We start from the raw sequence: 16,866 nt of genomic DNA on the forward strand, positions 1-16,866 counted from the left end.
CTGTCGAAGGAATCCATAATAAATCAAAAGGTCCACGACACTCTAGAGCTCAAAGCTAACATCATGCTAGGTGGCCAGCGTGACAGCTGTCTATCACCGCATCTGGCTGACGAAGCCAGAGGTTAACCTAAATGAATAAGAAATGGTTCTGATTACGTTCCTAAGTCTGGAAAAAATATTTAGAGAAACCTAACTTAAAAGTGAACAGACAAATATAACGGAAATGATTCGCTAAATGACTCATTGTATATTTCCATGCATCTGGACAGTGGATATAGCGAGAGCCATATATTTAGAGAGTTGGGCTAACTTCTATCATTTTTTATGTTGTTTTAATTCTACACATTCAGTTACATAGCATTTTTTTTTTAATATTCTCAGCCGTTGAATATGACCGCTGTCAGTAAACGTCAGCAAGAAAACGTCATTAAATTGTTGCCAGCGGCACAGTTACAGTCACCAACGCTCTAGATAACATGAAAACAGCCTGTCCAGCTCTGCTGGGGTGAGAAAAAGTGCTTGACTGCCGTTGTGAGGTCAGAACGCTCGGCTCAACCCTACTCCTTGGCCAGAGTGTCCAGTGAACACTCCGAGAGCTATCTGATCACACTCTGAATTTACTAACACCCAGAGTGCACTCTGAGCGCACTCCGGCACTACGGAGTGAATTTGCGAACACACTCTGTGTTAATGGGAGCTAACATGGCTGTCATAGAATGTTGTAGTGTCATGTAAATGCATTATAATGCAGAAACCTCAATGTCCCAACTTTCTAAACACATGGCACTGAACATAGCATATTGTGGTATGAAACACATTCTAAAGTATATTCTAAAGTAAATGTTTTAAAAGTTTAAGAAAAGCCATAATACATACATACACATAGAAAGGGACCCATGACCATTAATTTCAGATGAATTAATACAAATGTGAAAAATGTACCTTTATTGCGTTTTGGAATCAAACCTTTCAATTATTTCAAATCGTATTGGCCTTATATAGTCTTTCCTTTCGGCCTTCCCTTTCCCTCAAACCCTGTTCCTTGCCCTTCCCTTTAACCCTGCCTCTGCTGTGCTCCCTGTCCCTCCCCCTTTCTCCCTGTTCCTTCCCCTTCCCTTTAACCCTGCCTCTGCTGTGCTCCCTGTCCCTCCCCCTTTCTCCCTGTTCATTGCCCTTCCCTTTAACCCTGCCTCTGCTGTGCTCCCAGTCCCTCCCCCTTTCTCCCTGTTCCTTCCCCTTCCCCTTAACCCTGCCCCTGCTGTGCTCCCTTCCCTCCCCCTTTCTCCCTGTTCCCGCCCCTTCCCTGTGTGCAACTGGGGAACATGCTGCAGTTCACAGAATAGGAACAGAGTCAAACACATACACTCACACACACATTCACAACAGATAAAGGTGAAAATGGGCCAGTTACTAAGCTGGATCCGAGCTCCTCGGGACAATCAGGCCTTACAGGATGTGGCCGTGGAACAACAGGTGAGCTTTTATAATGTAACTCTGCTCACAGGTTAGAGAGGAGTGTGTATGTGTGTCTGTTTGAGTCTTCGAGTTGTGTGTTGTACACATGAAGAAAGTTTGTGTCAGTGAGAAAGTGTGCGGCTCTGTGTCTGTATTTGTGAATCAGAGCTCTTTAATGTGTGTGTGTATTGTTTTGTATGTTTAGTGTAGGGCTTATAAGGGAATGCAAGTCAAGAGAAAAAGTTTTGCTGGCATTAATCCAAGTCAGAAGTTGTTCTCTGGTCGAGGAGGGAGGAGGAGTGGTGGAATGTGAGAGCTGCTCTGTCAACGTCTGGGAACAGAAATACAGCACATTCTGTGTTATATGGAACCAAGACCTGTATAATAAATATATAGATATATTTTAAATGACCCCTGCCCCAGCAATCTTATAGCATGTAAAATAGATCATGAGATTAAAAACAAATACATTAATATTACATAGTAAATCTACTGAACAATACATCATATAGCCTCATAAATAGTGAAAAAGTATTGATACACATTCATGGACGTAAAGGCCCGTTGGTTAGGAGTTCAGAAATGTCTGCTGTTACTTTTTCCCCCCCATGTGTCCAGAGTAGACACTTTGGCCCTATAGATCCTGGCCGTAGAGAGCTCCATAGACTGGTTGGCAAGACCTGTATAATGGTGAACCAAGACCTTTATTATATTGAACCAAGACCTGTATAATATTGAACCAAGACAAAGATGAAAGCTGTGTGTTGCCTCCAGGTGTGTGTGAGAGTGTCTGTGTCTCAAGCATTGAAAGTCATGGTCGTCTGTCCACATCTGGGAACAGAAGTCCAGTCTGTACTGTAATAATAGAGAGGATATTAAACCCAAGGCAAAGGGAAGGGCTGTGCTCTTCACATGGCCCAACAAAGTGTGTCGCTTCCCGTTGTGTCAGTGTGTCTGCAGTTTATTCATTTGCATGGTGTTTGTGTGTGTGTTGGTTAGTTAGAGTATTATACAATAAACCAATCAAATATATGTACCAAACTCTTTATATCAGCAGTAATCACAAGGCGAGACTGGCCTACCAAGACAAACTTCCAAAATAACTAATTCAAGGTAAATGGAATTGGTGCACTCAACAACAAAAAAAGGCAGAGATGAATTTGTTATTGCTCACTTTAATCCATTGTACAGGATGCGAACAGGTGACTGGCGTTCAGCTTGATATCAAAGCGCCAGTCACCTGTTCTTGGTAAGCCTTTCTCTTGATTTTTGTTATGGTTGTTAAGCACCCTCCTTTCTTTCCTTTGTCTGCTGAGCCAGTATTCACAAGGTGTTTGACGGTAACTCAGCCTAGACCCCAAAAGACCCCCCCAAAAATGTTGAGGTCTCAGGTCGTTATTGTAAAAGAGAATGTTTTCTCAATGACTTACTGGTTAAATGAAGGCACGATCAATAAATAAGAGGCCCTGTGACCAAAAGACCTTGATGAGCTGATCATGTAAAAAAATAAATAAAAAAAAGGTCAAATTTAAAAAAAAATGATGTTCTGTTCCTCAATGTGTCATGGTGCAACATAGAATGGGTGTGTATGTAATTCTGGTGGTGGATTGAGTCCAGGCATATTTTTGATAATACTTTACACGTGCTTATTTTGATGAGTTACAGTTGTGTTACTCAGTTAGGAGTTGCGTGTGCATATAGTATGTTTGTCCATGTGTTCTAGTAGTATTTGTATGACATGAGTATCAGTTTTGCACTTGTGACTGAGTAGGCTGCAGTCTAATATCCCTCTGTCTCTGTTGTGTTTTGAGGGGATTTTTGGCTCTGCTTTGGGCTAGTTGGGCTACTTTCCCAGACCTGCGTTGTCAACATACTGACTGTGCACTCTGCCATTCCGGCTCAGCATCATCTGCTGCTTTCATCAAACACAGGAAACAGCCAAAGGGGAAATGTATCTGTGCTACACATTCCAACAATGGTGTCACGTTAATCTGCTTCCCCAGATCACTTCCTGCTGAGATGCGACAGGTAGCCTAGCCTAGTGGTTAGAGCGTTGGAGTAGTAACCAAAAGGTTGCAAGATCGAATCCCCGACCTGAGAAGGTAAAAACCTGTCGTCCTGACCCTGAATAAGGCAGTTAACCCACTGTTCCTAAGCCGTCATAGAAAATAAGAATTTGTTCTTAACTGACTTGCCTAGTTAAATAAAGGTTAAAAAAATAATAATTTTACACTACTGTTCAGAAGTTTGGGGTCACTTAGAAATGACATTGTTTTTGAAAGAAAAGCACATTTTTTTGTTCATTAAAATAATGTCAAATTGATCAGAAATACAGTGTAGACATTGTTAATGTTGTAAATGACTATTGTAGCTAGAAACGGCAGATAAAAATATCTACATAGGCGTACAGAGGCCCATTATCAGCAACCATCCCTCCTGTGTTCCAATGGCACGTTGTGTTAGCTAATCCAAGTTTATCATTTTAAAAGGCTAATTAATCATTAGAAAACCTTTTTGCAATTATGTGACCACAGCAGAAAACTGTTGTTCTGATTAAAGAAGCAATAAAACTGGCCTTCTTTAGGCTAGTTGAGTATCTGGAGCATCAGCATTTGTGGGTTCGATTACAGGCTCAAATTAGCCAGAAACAAATAACTTTCTTCTGAAACTCGCCAGTCTATTCTTGTTCTGAGAAATCAAGGCTATTCCATGCGAGAAATTGCCAAGAAACTGAAGATCTCGTACAACGCTGTGTACTACTCCCTTCACAGTAAAAGGGATCTTGAATAAGGAAGGCTATCACTCCATTTTGCAACGCCATGCCATACCCTGTGGACGGCGCTTAATTGGAGCCAATTTCCTCCTACAACAGGACAATGACCAAAAGCACAGCTCCAAACTATGCAAGAACTATTTAGGGAAGAAGCAGTCAGCTGGTATTCTGTCTAATGGAGTGGCCAGGACAGTAACCGGATCTCAACCCTATTGAGCTGTTGTGGGAGCAGCTTGACCGTATGGTACGTAAGAAGTGCCAATCCGATTTGTGGGAGGTGCTTCAGGAAGCATGGGGTGAAATCCCTGAAGATTACCTCAACAAATTGACAACTAGAATGCCAAAGGTCTGCAAGGCTGTAATTGCTGCAAATGGAGGATTCTTTGACGAAAGCAAAGTTTGAAGGACACAATTATTTCAATTAAAAATCCTTATTTATAACCTTGTCAACGTCTTGACTATATTTCCTATTCATTTTGCAACTAATTTCATGTATGTTTTCATGGAAAACAAGGACATTTCTAAGTGACCCCAAACTTTTGAATGGTAGTGTATATATGCTTTCTGTCAAACACACGTGTCAGTAAGTGGTTAAGTGGGATGTAGTAAGGTCTAGTGAGTATCAAGGTGTGACATTTGACACTTGTTTTTGCACACTTATGCAATTAGCAGAGCACTGTGTGCTGAAATATAAACTGCTGTCATATATTTTATATTTCCCAATACATTTCCTAATCACACATTCAGTATTGCCACGTGCATGCAACTCTATATATAGTAACTCTAAGCTGTACAGAGCATGCAATGGGTAGGAATGACCAAAATATATTTCACAGTATATGCCGCATATATTTATATTTTTGTAATATATTGACACGTGCCTTGTTTACTTGGCTTTTACATTGGGCACAATGAAAATAAGAACATATTCATACAAAATGAATAGGCCTATTATAGATCCAGGTAAGTGAAGGCCCATAGTGTGGTCATGTGTGGATGTGTCTGTTGTATTGACCAGAGCTGTAAAGAGGGGAGGGACCTATATTCTAACACATGGAAATGTCTGTTATACCCTAAAGCGTGAGTGTCTGTGTCTGCCTGCACATTCACACAGAAGTGTGTGTTTGTTTTTGTACTATTTGGTCATTTCCTTGTAAAAGGACCTATGAGCACCAACATGTGAAGTTCATTGGAACATGTCAAATTGGGTGTCTCTTTCTAAGAGTCTATATATATTTTTTTTTTTTAAATTTGATTTATTAAGGCATATATGTTTTTCAACCATTTTCCATCCTTACACTGCTACTGTCCTCCTCCTTCCTACCTATCGGCAATCGGAAGCTATATCAGGCAATGGAATGCTGTATCTCACAATGCCTTGGCTTGTAATGTATCGGGGAAACTTCAGGAAAGCAGGGCCTATCATCAATGAATAGGTTAGGATATTGAGATGAGCGAGATGCAACACTTCGCTCTCACACGGTAACGCACATTATCTGCCCATGTGCACGGGTTCGCTTGGTGGTGGAGCTCGTTAAAATAATAGCCAGTGTGTAGAATAATACCCAAATATGCATATTTCTACAGTTGTGTACCTATTTAGGATATATCACCATGAAGAGAATAACTTTCATATCCATAATTATGCATTTCTGTGTAGTACAGATCAGGGAACCATGATGTAATTCCATTACCGCAATTCTGTTACCGGGTGTAAATCCACCTCACTTACGATAGTTCAATAACCAAAATATATTTGTTCAGGTAGCCTAGTGGTTAGAGCGTTGGACTAGTAACCGAAAGGTTGCAAGATTGAATCCCCGAGCTGACAAGGTAGGTCTGCCCCTGAACAAGGCAGTTAACCCACTGTTCCTAGGCCATCATTGAAAATTTGAATTTGTTCTTAACTGACTTGCCTAGGTAAAAAAAAAGGAAAATAGAAAAATAAAAAAAACTCAGTGTCATGTCATAGCTGACATCCCATTCTTTCTGCAGTCATTTTTAAATCTTAAAGCAGATATTTAAGAGTTTTTGAGAAAAAGTGGTCCGCTACCGTGGAATTGCCCATTTCCTTTTGAATACGTACGGTACTGTGTGTCTGTGTGCATCAGAAAGATAGTCCAGCCGTCAGATTTCTCACTCCACTGTCAGTTTGTCTTGAGCCTGACTGCTGATCCAATTATGACACGCTCAGTCGCTCTCTCATGCTCTGGTTATATAAAAGCACATCATGGAGGGTTTCCAGGCCTTTGGGCTTACCTGAGAATGTTCTTTTTACCAGGGCGTTGAACAACATGGCATTTGGCAATTCGTTTACTCGTTTGTTCTCCTGTCCATTTCCATCTATTATGGTTCAGGTAAACCCTGGCTCTGCCCCAATACTCTAAAATAAGTTCATTTCCTCGCTAACTTTTGCCTCCTTCACTCCTCATTGCTACTGAGAGGTGAGAGAAAAATAACTGGATAATGGAGGAAAGGATGTGAGGAAAGGAAGTGAGTTAAGACTATTGAGGCACAGCCCTATTTGCTGTTACCAAATATGTTTCTGTTTAACAGGAAGCAATGAGCAATGTCCTGAGCAATCACACAGAGTGGTGAGGTGATATCATCCATTGAGCTGCTTTGTGTTGGTCCTCATGTCAACACGAATATTTGATTGTTGAAAAGATTTGGACTCAGCCACTTGGACAGGCAGCGAGGGCAAACACTCCACCATAGAATGTACAGTGCTAAATATAGCAGCACAGTACAGAGACAAAAAACAGTAGATGTGATCTGACAGTGCACAGAACAGTCATTGGCACTCATGCAGCCATTCAGTCGGCTGTTATGTCAGTAAGTTCAACAGAAGGGGGTGGTGAAGACAATTGTCTTTTGAGTATTCACCTGCATGACAATTACATGTCTGTGTCTTATCAGAGAGAAATTACTGTGGCAACTTCTGAACACTGACATGATGTGTGGACGTGTGTGTGTGTACATGTGTGTATTTGTCTATGCATGTGTTTCAAAGTATGTGTGTCCAAAGTAAAGAATGTCCAATAATCGGTCTGTCGATATTTTTGGCCTTTTCTAGTCTTATCGGCTATCGGCCCTTGAGTATCGGCACAGACTAATTCCCCTTTATAGCGTGAACGCACTTGCCTCGTGTGAAACTTCTGCAAGCCGCTGCCACTCGTCGCTAGTTAGCCTGTCCTCGAGGAACGTCTGTGCTGCTTGCTATAGCTACCCACTCATGCTGCACTTTTCTAATGCCACACTGAATGTAGAAATGGAGAAAGTGGTAATTAATTTAGTGTTAGGCAAAACAATGTCTATACAGGCTGCAGCACTTTACAATGCAACATACTGGTGGCTAGTTAGCTAGCGAGCTAGGTAAACAACAACATTCAGCATAGAGCTAACTTTGCTAGATATGAAGCTAACGTCAGTTCACTAATGCTACCCTAGAACCTAACATACTCAACTGGCGGACTGTGGACCGGATCCGGACCCAACTTTTTTTTTACTCAGTCGGGCTTCAACCCCTGGTATCATATAAACACACATAAGACATGGAAGAATGCATAGAATTGCAGGAAATTAGCTTTAAAACAGCCAAATCTCTGCCCCATGCAAAATGTGTAGAATTGTGGGAAATTAGCTTTAAAACCGCACATTCTCTCTCCACCAACAAGAGGGATGTGAACAGTTTGGGGTCGCATGGGTTGCGAGGTGTGGGTTTGTTACTATGCCGATAAATTACATTATCCATCTGGACCTTTGCCACCTAGGAAATGTGTGTGACCAGACCTTTTCAAATAGGGCATGGGTACTCAAGTACTAAGACTTTATTTGTGATAGCTAACAAAAATGCAAAATATGCTAATATCAAAGCTGATTGTCACCATACATTTTGTTAATTCACTGAGTTCGCTAGCTACATTACTTTTCTTTACCTTCCTGAGAGAACTGCCCAAGCAGAACTGCCTAGCTAAATGACATGCAAGTGGTCTCTTTTCTCTTAAAGGAGACAGCGCACATTTTTATAAAATAAACCCCTAGTAGGGTTCCAAATGGGAAACAGATTTTTTTTTCATCTGTAGCCCCAAAGACCACTGAAATCAGCCAAAACAAGCTCAATAACTCAATGCATGCATACACTCCTATTGAATATGCATTCTACCTGTACTGTGAATAAGCCTAGGCTACATCTTGATTTAACCAGTTTATCAAGAGATATACCATTCAAATACAATTATTACCAATATGTTGTTATGTAGTTAAATTGTTAAACACAAAGTGAAATTGATTGTGTGGTTGTATAATTAATTTGTTAATGCATACATGGTTGTCCCTGGGAATATTTCTCCCCAAAATTTCAAATGTAATAATATTTATTATCAGCATTAAATATCGGCCATCGGCCTCCTTGACCCCCAAAAATTGGTATCGGCCCTTAAAAACACATTTTGGTTGTTCACTAGTCAATAGTGACAATGGGATTCTTTGTGTGTATTTAGGGTGGCGCTAACTCTGACAGGCAACCTACTTACAGTATAGATTTGTGAATTGAAATGTATGCATTCACTACTGTAAGACGCTCTGGATAAGAGCGTCTGCTAAATGACGTAAATGTAAATGTAAATGTAAATAGTTATTTATGGTGTAGCAAATACATTAGCCTCATATAGGAGCCTACTGTAGGGGTGGGATATAGGACAGCTTGTATCTATTGTTCGACAAAGCTTTACTCCTAAACAGATTTAATAACTTCATGTTCTCTCTGACCAACAATAGGAGGAAAAAAGCTCACCTCTTTGTTCCAAGTGAAACACACATTTTGACCTATAAATATACATATATTATACTTGTACACTACATGACCAAAAGTATGTGGACACCTGGTCGTCGAACATCTCATTCCAAAATCATGGGGATTAATATGGAGTTGGTCCCCCTTTGCTGCTATACCAGCCTCCACTCTTCTGGGAAGACTAGATGTTGTAACATTGTTGCGGGGACTTGCTTCCATTCAGCCACATGAGCATTAATGAGGTCGGGCACTGATGTTGGGCGATTGGGCATGGCTCGCAGTCGGCATTCCAATTAATCCCAAAGGTGTTCGATGGGGTTGAGGTCAGGGCTCTGTGCAGGCCAGTCAAGTTCTTCCACACCGATCTTGACAAACCATTTCTGTATGGACCTCACTTTGTGCACGCGGGCATGGTCATGCTGAAACAGGAAAGGAACTTCCCCAAACTGTTGCCACAAAGTTGGAAGCACAAAATCATCTAGAATGTCATTGTATGCTGTAGCGTTAAGATTTCCCTTCACTGGAACTAAGGGGCCTAGCACAAACCATGAAAAACATCCCCAGACCATTATTCCTCCTCCACACATACTTGACATTTGGCACTATGCATTCAGGCAGGTAGTGTTCTCCTGGAATCCCCCAAACCCAGATTTGCCCGTCGGACTGCCAGACGGTGAAGCGGGATTCATCACTCCAGAGAACACGTTTCTACTGCTCCAGTGGCGGCGAGCTTTACACCACTCCAGCGGAAGCTTGGTATTGCGCATGGTGATCTTAGGTTTTGTGTGTGGCTGCTCGGCCATGGAAACCAATTTCATGAAGCTCCCGACGAACAGTTCTTGTGCCGACGTTGCTTCCAGAGGCAGTTTGGAACTCGATAATGAGTGTTACAACCGAGGACAGACGATTTTTACGTGCTACATGCATCAACACTCTGCGGTCCCATTCTGTGTTTGTGTGGCCTACCATTTTGCGGCTGGGCTGTTGTTGCTCCTACACATTTCCACTTCACAATAACAGCACTTACAGTTGACCGGGGCAGCTCTAGAAGGGAAGAAATTTGACGAACTGACTTGTTGGAAAGGTGGCATCCGATGATGGTTGCTGAGCTCTTCATTAAGGGCATTCTACTGCCAATGTTTGTCTTTGGAGATTGCATGGCTACGTGCTCAGTTTTATACACCTGTCGGCAATGGTTGTGGCTGAAATAGCCAAATCCAGTAATTTGAAGGGATGTCCACATACAATATATATACAAAAGTATGTTGTTTTTACCCTCATTGACTGTGGTTTGTACCGACCCATGTAGTGCAATTGCAGTAAGCTATTGTTACACTGCAGTTGTAGTATGAGTTCACACCATAGAGATAGATTGAGGACTCTAGTGCCCAAAAGCCCATTTTAGCATGCAGCCCCATTGAGGACTTTCACTATTTTGAAGTAGTCAACTGGGTGAGACTTCTTATGGGTTACATAAGGATCACATAATTCCATCCAGGTGATCAGGAGGGATTAGCCAATGAATTATACTCGTGAGCAAACATTCAATAACTGCAGGTGGCAGTAAATCACCAACCTTGGCTTTATACCTGTTCAAACAACAAACTCCAGGTGGCAGTATGCACCCTTTAGTTTGTTTACCAACTTATAGATGTAGTAGAAGAAGATGGCCTCGCTGGTGCCGCCCATGCTCTTACAGACGCTATAAAGGGACCAATACAATGTTGCCTCCTCTAACTATCTCTATGGTTCACACTCAGTTTGACTAGTATCTCCCTAGGAACAAAACCTCTAGACTGAACCCCCCCACCTGCACTGATTTGTTCCTGACGCAGGCCAAGTTATCTGATTGGTCTAGTTCCCTGAGATCGGTGGGGACTTGCTTGCACCGGCCCAAGCTCCAAACCGCCAGGCCACCAGACCTCCAAGATCCCCTCCCAAAGGTTCCCCGACACCCCCCCCCATGAAAAAAAGAATAATGATAAAATAAAATAATTCCATTCCCCACCCCCATACCCCCCTCCCCCCAAGCCCCGTCCCTCAATGTACCGACAACCAACAAAATAAACAAAAGAGAAAAAGACAAAGACCAAGGAAAACAGAAAACAACAATGCAAAAATCAAAAGACATCAAGGAAAACAAAAATCATAACAGCAAGGCCAACTGAATACATTTGAGTGCATGTATGGTGCTATATACATATGTGTGTGTGTCCATGTATGTGCATGTGTGTGCGTTTTGAATGAGAGTGTGTGTATATGCATGTGTACACGCGTACAACCACCTCACGCAGTTTTTGATTATTGCTGTCTCTGCGGTTCTTTCCCATCAACCGCACCCTGCAGCCATCACCTACATAATGTCCGTGTTTAAGGTCAACTGCATCGCAGTCAGCAATTGCAGACTGACTGATCTACAAATCAACTTGCATCCTAAACAACTAATCATTATTGTTTGTATATCAGTCAGTCTGTCACCGTTTACGGACAATGCATCACATCATGTTATGCTCGCGAACGCAGTCAATGAGAGGCACGATTGTCCACCAATCATTAGGGAGTTTTGCTCAACCCATGTGGATGCGACTGAAACGGACAAAATGTTCTGCCGCCATTTATAAGCTATTTAAATGAACGGGAAATTTAAGAAACCTTTCTCGCCAACGAGTGTGATATTTCGTTTTCGAGTGTGTTTTTCTTTATGATATGGGGGGTTAGAGAATAACTGAATTTTTACATTCTAACAAAAAAAAAAACATTCTAACCAATGGGAGCATATTAACACTGCCATTTTATGAGACCTTGCTGTTAGACAACCACTAACAGCAACTTTCTGTTTCTCCCCCCGACTGCAACAGCCTGATTATGACTGCTGTCAATGCTTTAAGAACGCACCCAAAGGTTACCAAGAGTTACCGAGTGAGTCGGTACCACCCGAGTTGTTCCACCCCAGTGTAAGCATGTCACGCCCACACACATGCATGCATGCGCGCGCACACACACACACACACACACACACACACACACACACACACACACACACACTAGTGGGGAAGACTTGATTTAGTCAGTAGGGAAGATAAAGATAAAGACAATTTAATAAAACAACAAATAAAAAACAAAAGAATGCCAAGGGGAGTGATTACGTAACAAGCAGAGTGGTCAGTGGTTTGTTTGGTTTTCCTTTTTAGGACATTTTTTGACAGACCCAATCTGGTTGGAGGAGTGCAGACATCTGTGGAACACTTATTTTCATGCTGTGCACCATTTGATGCCCAGCCCGTATATATCGTGTATAGACACGATATCAAGTATGTGTGCACGAAACAAAAATGTTACATTAAACAAATGAAATGCATTTAACATGCATAATTATCAATCATAACAAAGTATAGTTTTCAACTTTTTACACTACACAAACGGTACACTTCTCCACAACACTGCACGGATATATCAATATTACGTGACATTATTACATGAAACAACTTAAACGTTCCCTAGTATGTAGTTGCGACATCTTAAAACCTCCCAGGGCAACATGACCACCCAAGACAAGTTATGCCCAATCTGTCCCATTCTATATGTCCCTTTCTGTCCCATTCTATATGTCCCATTCTATATGTCCCATATATGTCCCATTCTATCTTCCATGTGTCGTTGTCAACAAAAGTTGACTGAGGACATTCCATGTGTTGTACTGTAGATTTGATCGTTGTCAGTTAAACTGTCACACAGAACACATTGATTCCTTTACAGATACAAAGTAACAAGTACATTGAATGGAAAGGAACATTGAAGGAGTGTCACACTACGATGGTACAGAGTTTGTGATTCCCCCTTAGAACGAAATAGAATTTGTTCTCTTTCAAACGCTCACATGTGTAGTTTACAATAAGTGTCACACTGTCTCTGGACACTAGTGGGAGCCAGCCTGCTAGACAGGCCCTTCTCAGTTGACTTAATGCTTCTGCATCTTAGAAGATGACTTCTAATATCTATTGAGTTCTGTGACGTGGAAGTATTGAACCGTTGGTAAATCAATTGAATCCAAGCTCATATGACATCGTAGTTTAAACACAAGCACGTAGCTATGTTTTTCCACAATGTTACATAAGGCTTGGCTAATGTCCCGTCGCAATATTTTCCTTTTGTGTTTTCATAGTAGCTACAACAAGGTCTTTGAAGACTGTTTTGGGTAACGGAAGAAGCACGTCCATGCTTGTGTTTGGGTCCACATATTTTTTGCTCCGTTATTAGCTCTCATTTCCTCTCTCATCTTCGCTCCCGTCCTTGCTCTTTCATCATCCTCCCTCTCTTTTCATTCTTAGCATATAATCATTGCTCGCTCGCTCTCTCTCCCCCCTCCCTTGCTCCTCTGTAAAAGGGTGCGGTTTGAGCTAGAGGCTCCATGTGACACTCTCCCTCTCTCTCTTGCTTTCACTCCCTCCCTTTTTCCTCTCGTTCTCGTTCTTTATACCATTTGTCTGTCTTTATATACAGTTGAAGTCGGAAGTTTACATACACCTTAGACAAATACATTTAAACTTAGTTTTTCACAATTCCTGACATTTAATCCTAGTAAAAATTCCCTGTCTTAGGTCAGTAAGGATCACCACTTTATTTTAAGAATGTGAAATGTCAGAATAATAGTAGAGAGAATGATTTATTTCAGCTTTTATTTCTTTCATCACATTCCCAGTGGGTCAGAAGTTTACATACACTCAATTAGTATTTGGTAGCATTGCCTTTAAATCGTTTAACTTGTGTCAAACGTTTCGGGTAGCCTTCCACAAGCTTCCCACAATAAGTTGGGTGAATTTTGGCCCATTCCTCCAGACAGAGCTGGTATAACTGAGTCAGGTTTGTAGGCCTCCTTGCTCGCACATGCTTTTTCAGTTCTACCCACACATTTTCTATAGGATTGAGGTCAGGGCTTTGTGATGGCCACTCCAATACCTTGACTTTGTTGTCCTTAAGCCATTTTGCCACAACTTTGAAAGTATGCTTGTGGTCGCTGTCCAATTGGAAGACCCATTTGCGACCAAGCTTTAACTTCCTGACTGATGTCTTGAGATGTTGCTTCAATATATCCACATAATTTTCCTACCTCATGATGCCATCTATTTTGTGAAGTGCACCAGTCCCTCCTGCAGCAAAGCACCCCCACAACATGATGCTGCCACCCCCATGCTTCACAGTTGGGATGGTGTTCTTCAGCTTGCAAGCCTCCCCCTTTTTCCTCCAAACATAACAATGGTCATTATGGCCAAACAGTTCTATTTTTGTTTCATCAGACCAGAGAACATTTCTTCAAACAGTACGATCTTTGTCCCCATGTGCAGTTGCAAACCGTAGTCTGGCTTTTTTTTATGGCAGTTTTGGAGCAGTGGCTACTTCCTTGCTGAGCGGCCTTTCAGGTTATGTCGATATAAGACTAGTTTTACTGTGGATAGAGATACTTTTGTACCTGTTTCCTCCAGCACCTTCACAAGGTCCTTTGCTGTTGTTCTGGGATTGTTTTGCACTTTTCGCACCAAAGTACGTTCATCTCTAGGAGACAGAACGTGTCTCCTTCCTGAGCGGTATGACGGCTGCATGGTCCCATGGTGTTTATACTTGCGTACTATTGTTTATACAGATGAACGTGGTACCTTCAGGCATTTGGAAATTGCTCCCAAGGATGAACCAGACTTGTGGAGGTCAACAATTTTCTTTCTGAGGTCTTGGCTGATTTCTTTTGATTTTCCCATGATGTCAAGCAAAGAGGCACTGAGTTTGAAGGTAGGCCTTGAAATACATCCACAGGTACACCTCTAATTGGCTCAAATAATGTCAATTGGCCTATCAGAAGCTTCTAAAGCCATGACATCATTTTCTGGAATTTTCCAAGCTGTTTAAAGGCACAGTCAATTTAGTGTATGTAAACTTCTGACCCACTGGAATTGTGATACAGTGAATTATAAGTGAAATAATCTCTCTGTAAACAATTGATGGAAAAATGACTTGTGTCATGCACAAAGTAGACGTCCTGACCGACTTGCCAAAACTATAGTTTGCTAACAAGACATTTGTGGAGTGGTTGAAAAACGAGTTTTAATGACTCCAAGCTAAGTGTATGCAAACTTCCGACTTCAACTGTACCTCTCTCTCTCCCTCTTTATGTTCTCCCTCTTTATGTTCTCTCCTTCTCTCTCCCCCCTCACCCCCTCTCTCTGTCTCTCTGTTTTTGAGGGGCTCTGCTGTTCAGATTCCTAAGCAGTGAGTGTATCAGACACACCCTACTGCTGCCAGACAGACAGTCCGTGCGGCAAAGCCACCTCTGCCCAGCCTGCTTCAACTCCACCCATCTCTATCACTATTAAATATATGCCGATGACCAGCACTTCACTATGCTTAGGATTTGGTCAGCTCACATTATAACACATACAGAACATTCCCTGCTTTGTCATCATTACTAATTTCTACATGTAGGCTGTTGTATCGGTATTATACTACTGCCACATATGCACAAACACACACAGTCACAAGACCCAGCCCAAACTTTCCCTCACACATGTAGGGGATTTGATTATCTGGCCATGGTTTGCCCCGGTGGGAGGAATTTGCACCAGGTGAAAAGTGATTGCATTCGTTTTGGAACCGGGCTGCATCCCAGGCGTGATCCAGGTGCCCCGCTCTGGCTGACGGCGAAGTCAGCTCAAAACAAAAGTGCCGTAGGTTAAGCACGTGGAGTAATGCGTAGGATTCTGTTTTCAAATTCAAAAGTGATTGCTTTTGATAAAAATACTTTATCTGCCTTCCCAATGAGAACGAGTTTTGAAAATTCCAACATATATTTTATGGAAAAGTGATGTTGTATGTTTCTGAACGAGCGCAGATTACTGTTTGATTTTAGAAGGCCATTCCTCCCTCACCGCTTTTTTCCGTCACTCCACGGGCCATAGACCAGTGAACCGCAATTTATTTTAATCAAACTCCCTCAGTGGAACTGACTGGTCTTGTTTGTTTTTCCTGGCTAGTCTTGTGAAGGAGGCGGGCACAGTGTCCCCTTTCAACCAATCAGATCCAGACTTCTCCACTTCCTTTTTTGAAAAGGGGAGGGGCTTGAACAGTACTGTCCTGTCAGGCTTGTCCCATTGGGAGGAGCAGATGTTTTTATCTCTAGTCTGTTTATGTGAGTGTGTGAAAGTGTATGCATGTGTGTTTTATGGGACGTATATGCTTCATCCATAGGGAATATAAGGTAACTTAGCCTCAGGACAGAGTCGGGGACTATCCAGATAAATACAGGATACACTCAAATCTATGGTATGTACCTAAACAAAGCTTTTCTATGTGTGTGTGATTTGTGGTTTCCTCTTTTGGTGCCAGCCCTATAGATTTAGTTTGATGGTTTTGTCATATCACTGAGGTGGCAGTTGACAGACGCTGTTGTGGTGAGTGACGTCATGTTTTATCTGTTATGAGCAGACATATCCACCAAAGATGTTACTTAAGTCAGTCAGACGAAACCATGGGGCTTCTGATGTTTACATGTCGTTTACAGGTTCTTAACATGTTAACTAAGAAACTTGTCGAAGAGCTCATAACAGTTGTATGTGACCGAGGGGGAAAATACAGATACTTATATGCATCGCTTGGAGGCAAATTGCTTCGTCATTCAGTTGAACTCAGGCAGACTTGTTCTGTACTGTAAGATGTTACTTGGCAAGGGTCTAGGAAGGGAACTCTGTGATGTCATCAGAGTGCTGCTGGCGGTGTAGATATAGTGATCTGTTGAGCTTATATTAGGTTCGCAATAAGACAGTTAGACTCAAAACATTCTCCACATCATTTGAGGATA

General features: G+C 41.8%; 1 protein-coding gene across 24 annotated transcripts in view; it reads left to right on the plus strand.

Moving 5' to 3' along the window:
- Nucleotides 1–16,866, plus strand: part of LOC115208262 (calpastatin) — a 61,275-nt gene that overhangs the window by 10,718 nt on the left and 33,691 nt on the right. For 15 of the 24 annotated variants that reach the window (XM_029776177.1, XM_029776173.1, XM_029776187.1 and 12 more), the window contains exon 3: nucleotides 11,882–11,977. The exons of 3 other annotated variants lie outside the window; for them this stretch is intronic. In XM_029776177.1, coding sequence (XP_029632037.1) covers nucleotides 11,882–11,977 — 96 coding nt within the window. Of the gene's footprint in view, nucleotides 1–1,325; nucleotides 1,474–11,881; nucleotides 11,978–16,148; nucleotides 16,332–16,866 lie in introns of those variants that run through there. 6 more of the 24 variants (XM_029776185.1, XM_029776194.1, XM_029776198.1 and 3 more) reach the window with 3 other exon arrangements.

This window comes from Salmo trutta, chromosome 14, assembly GCF_901001165.1.
Source record: "Salmo trutta chromosome 14, fSalTru1.1, whole genome shotgun sequence".
Lineage (NCBI taxonomy): Eukaryota > Metazoa > Chordata > Actinopteri > Salmoniformes > Salmonidae > Salmo > Salmo trutta.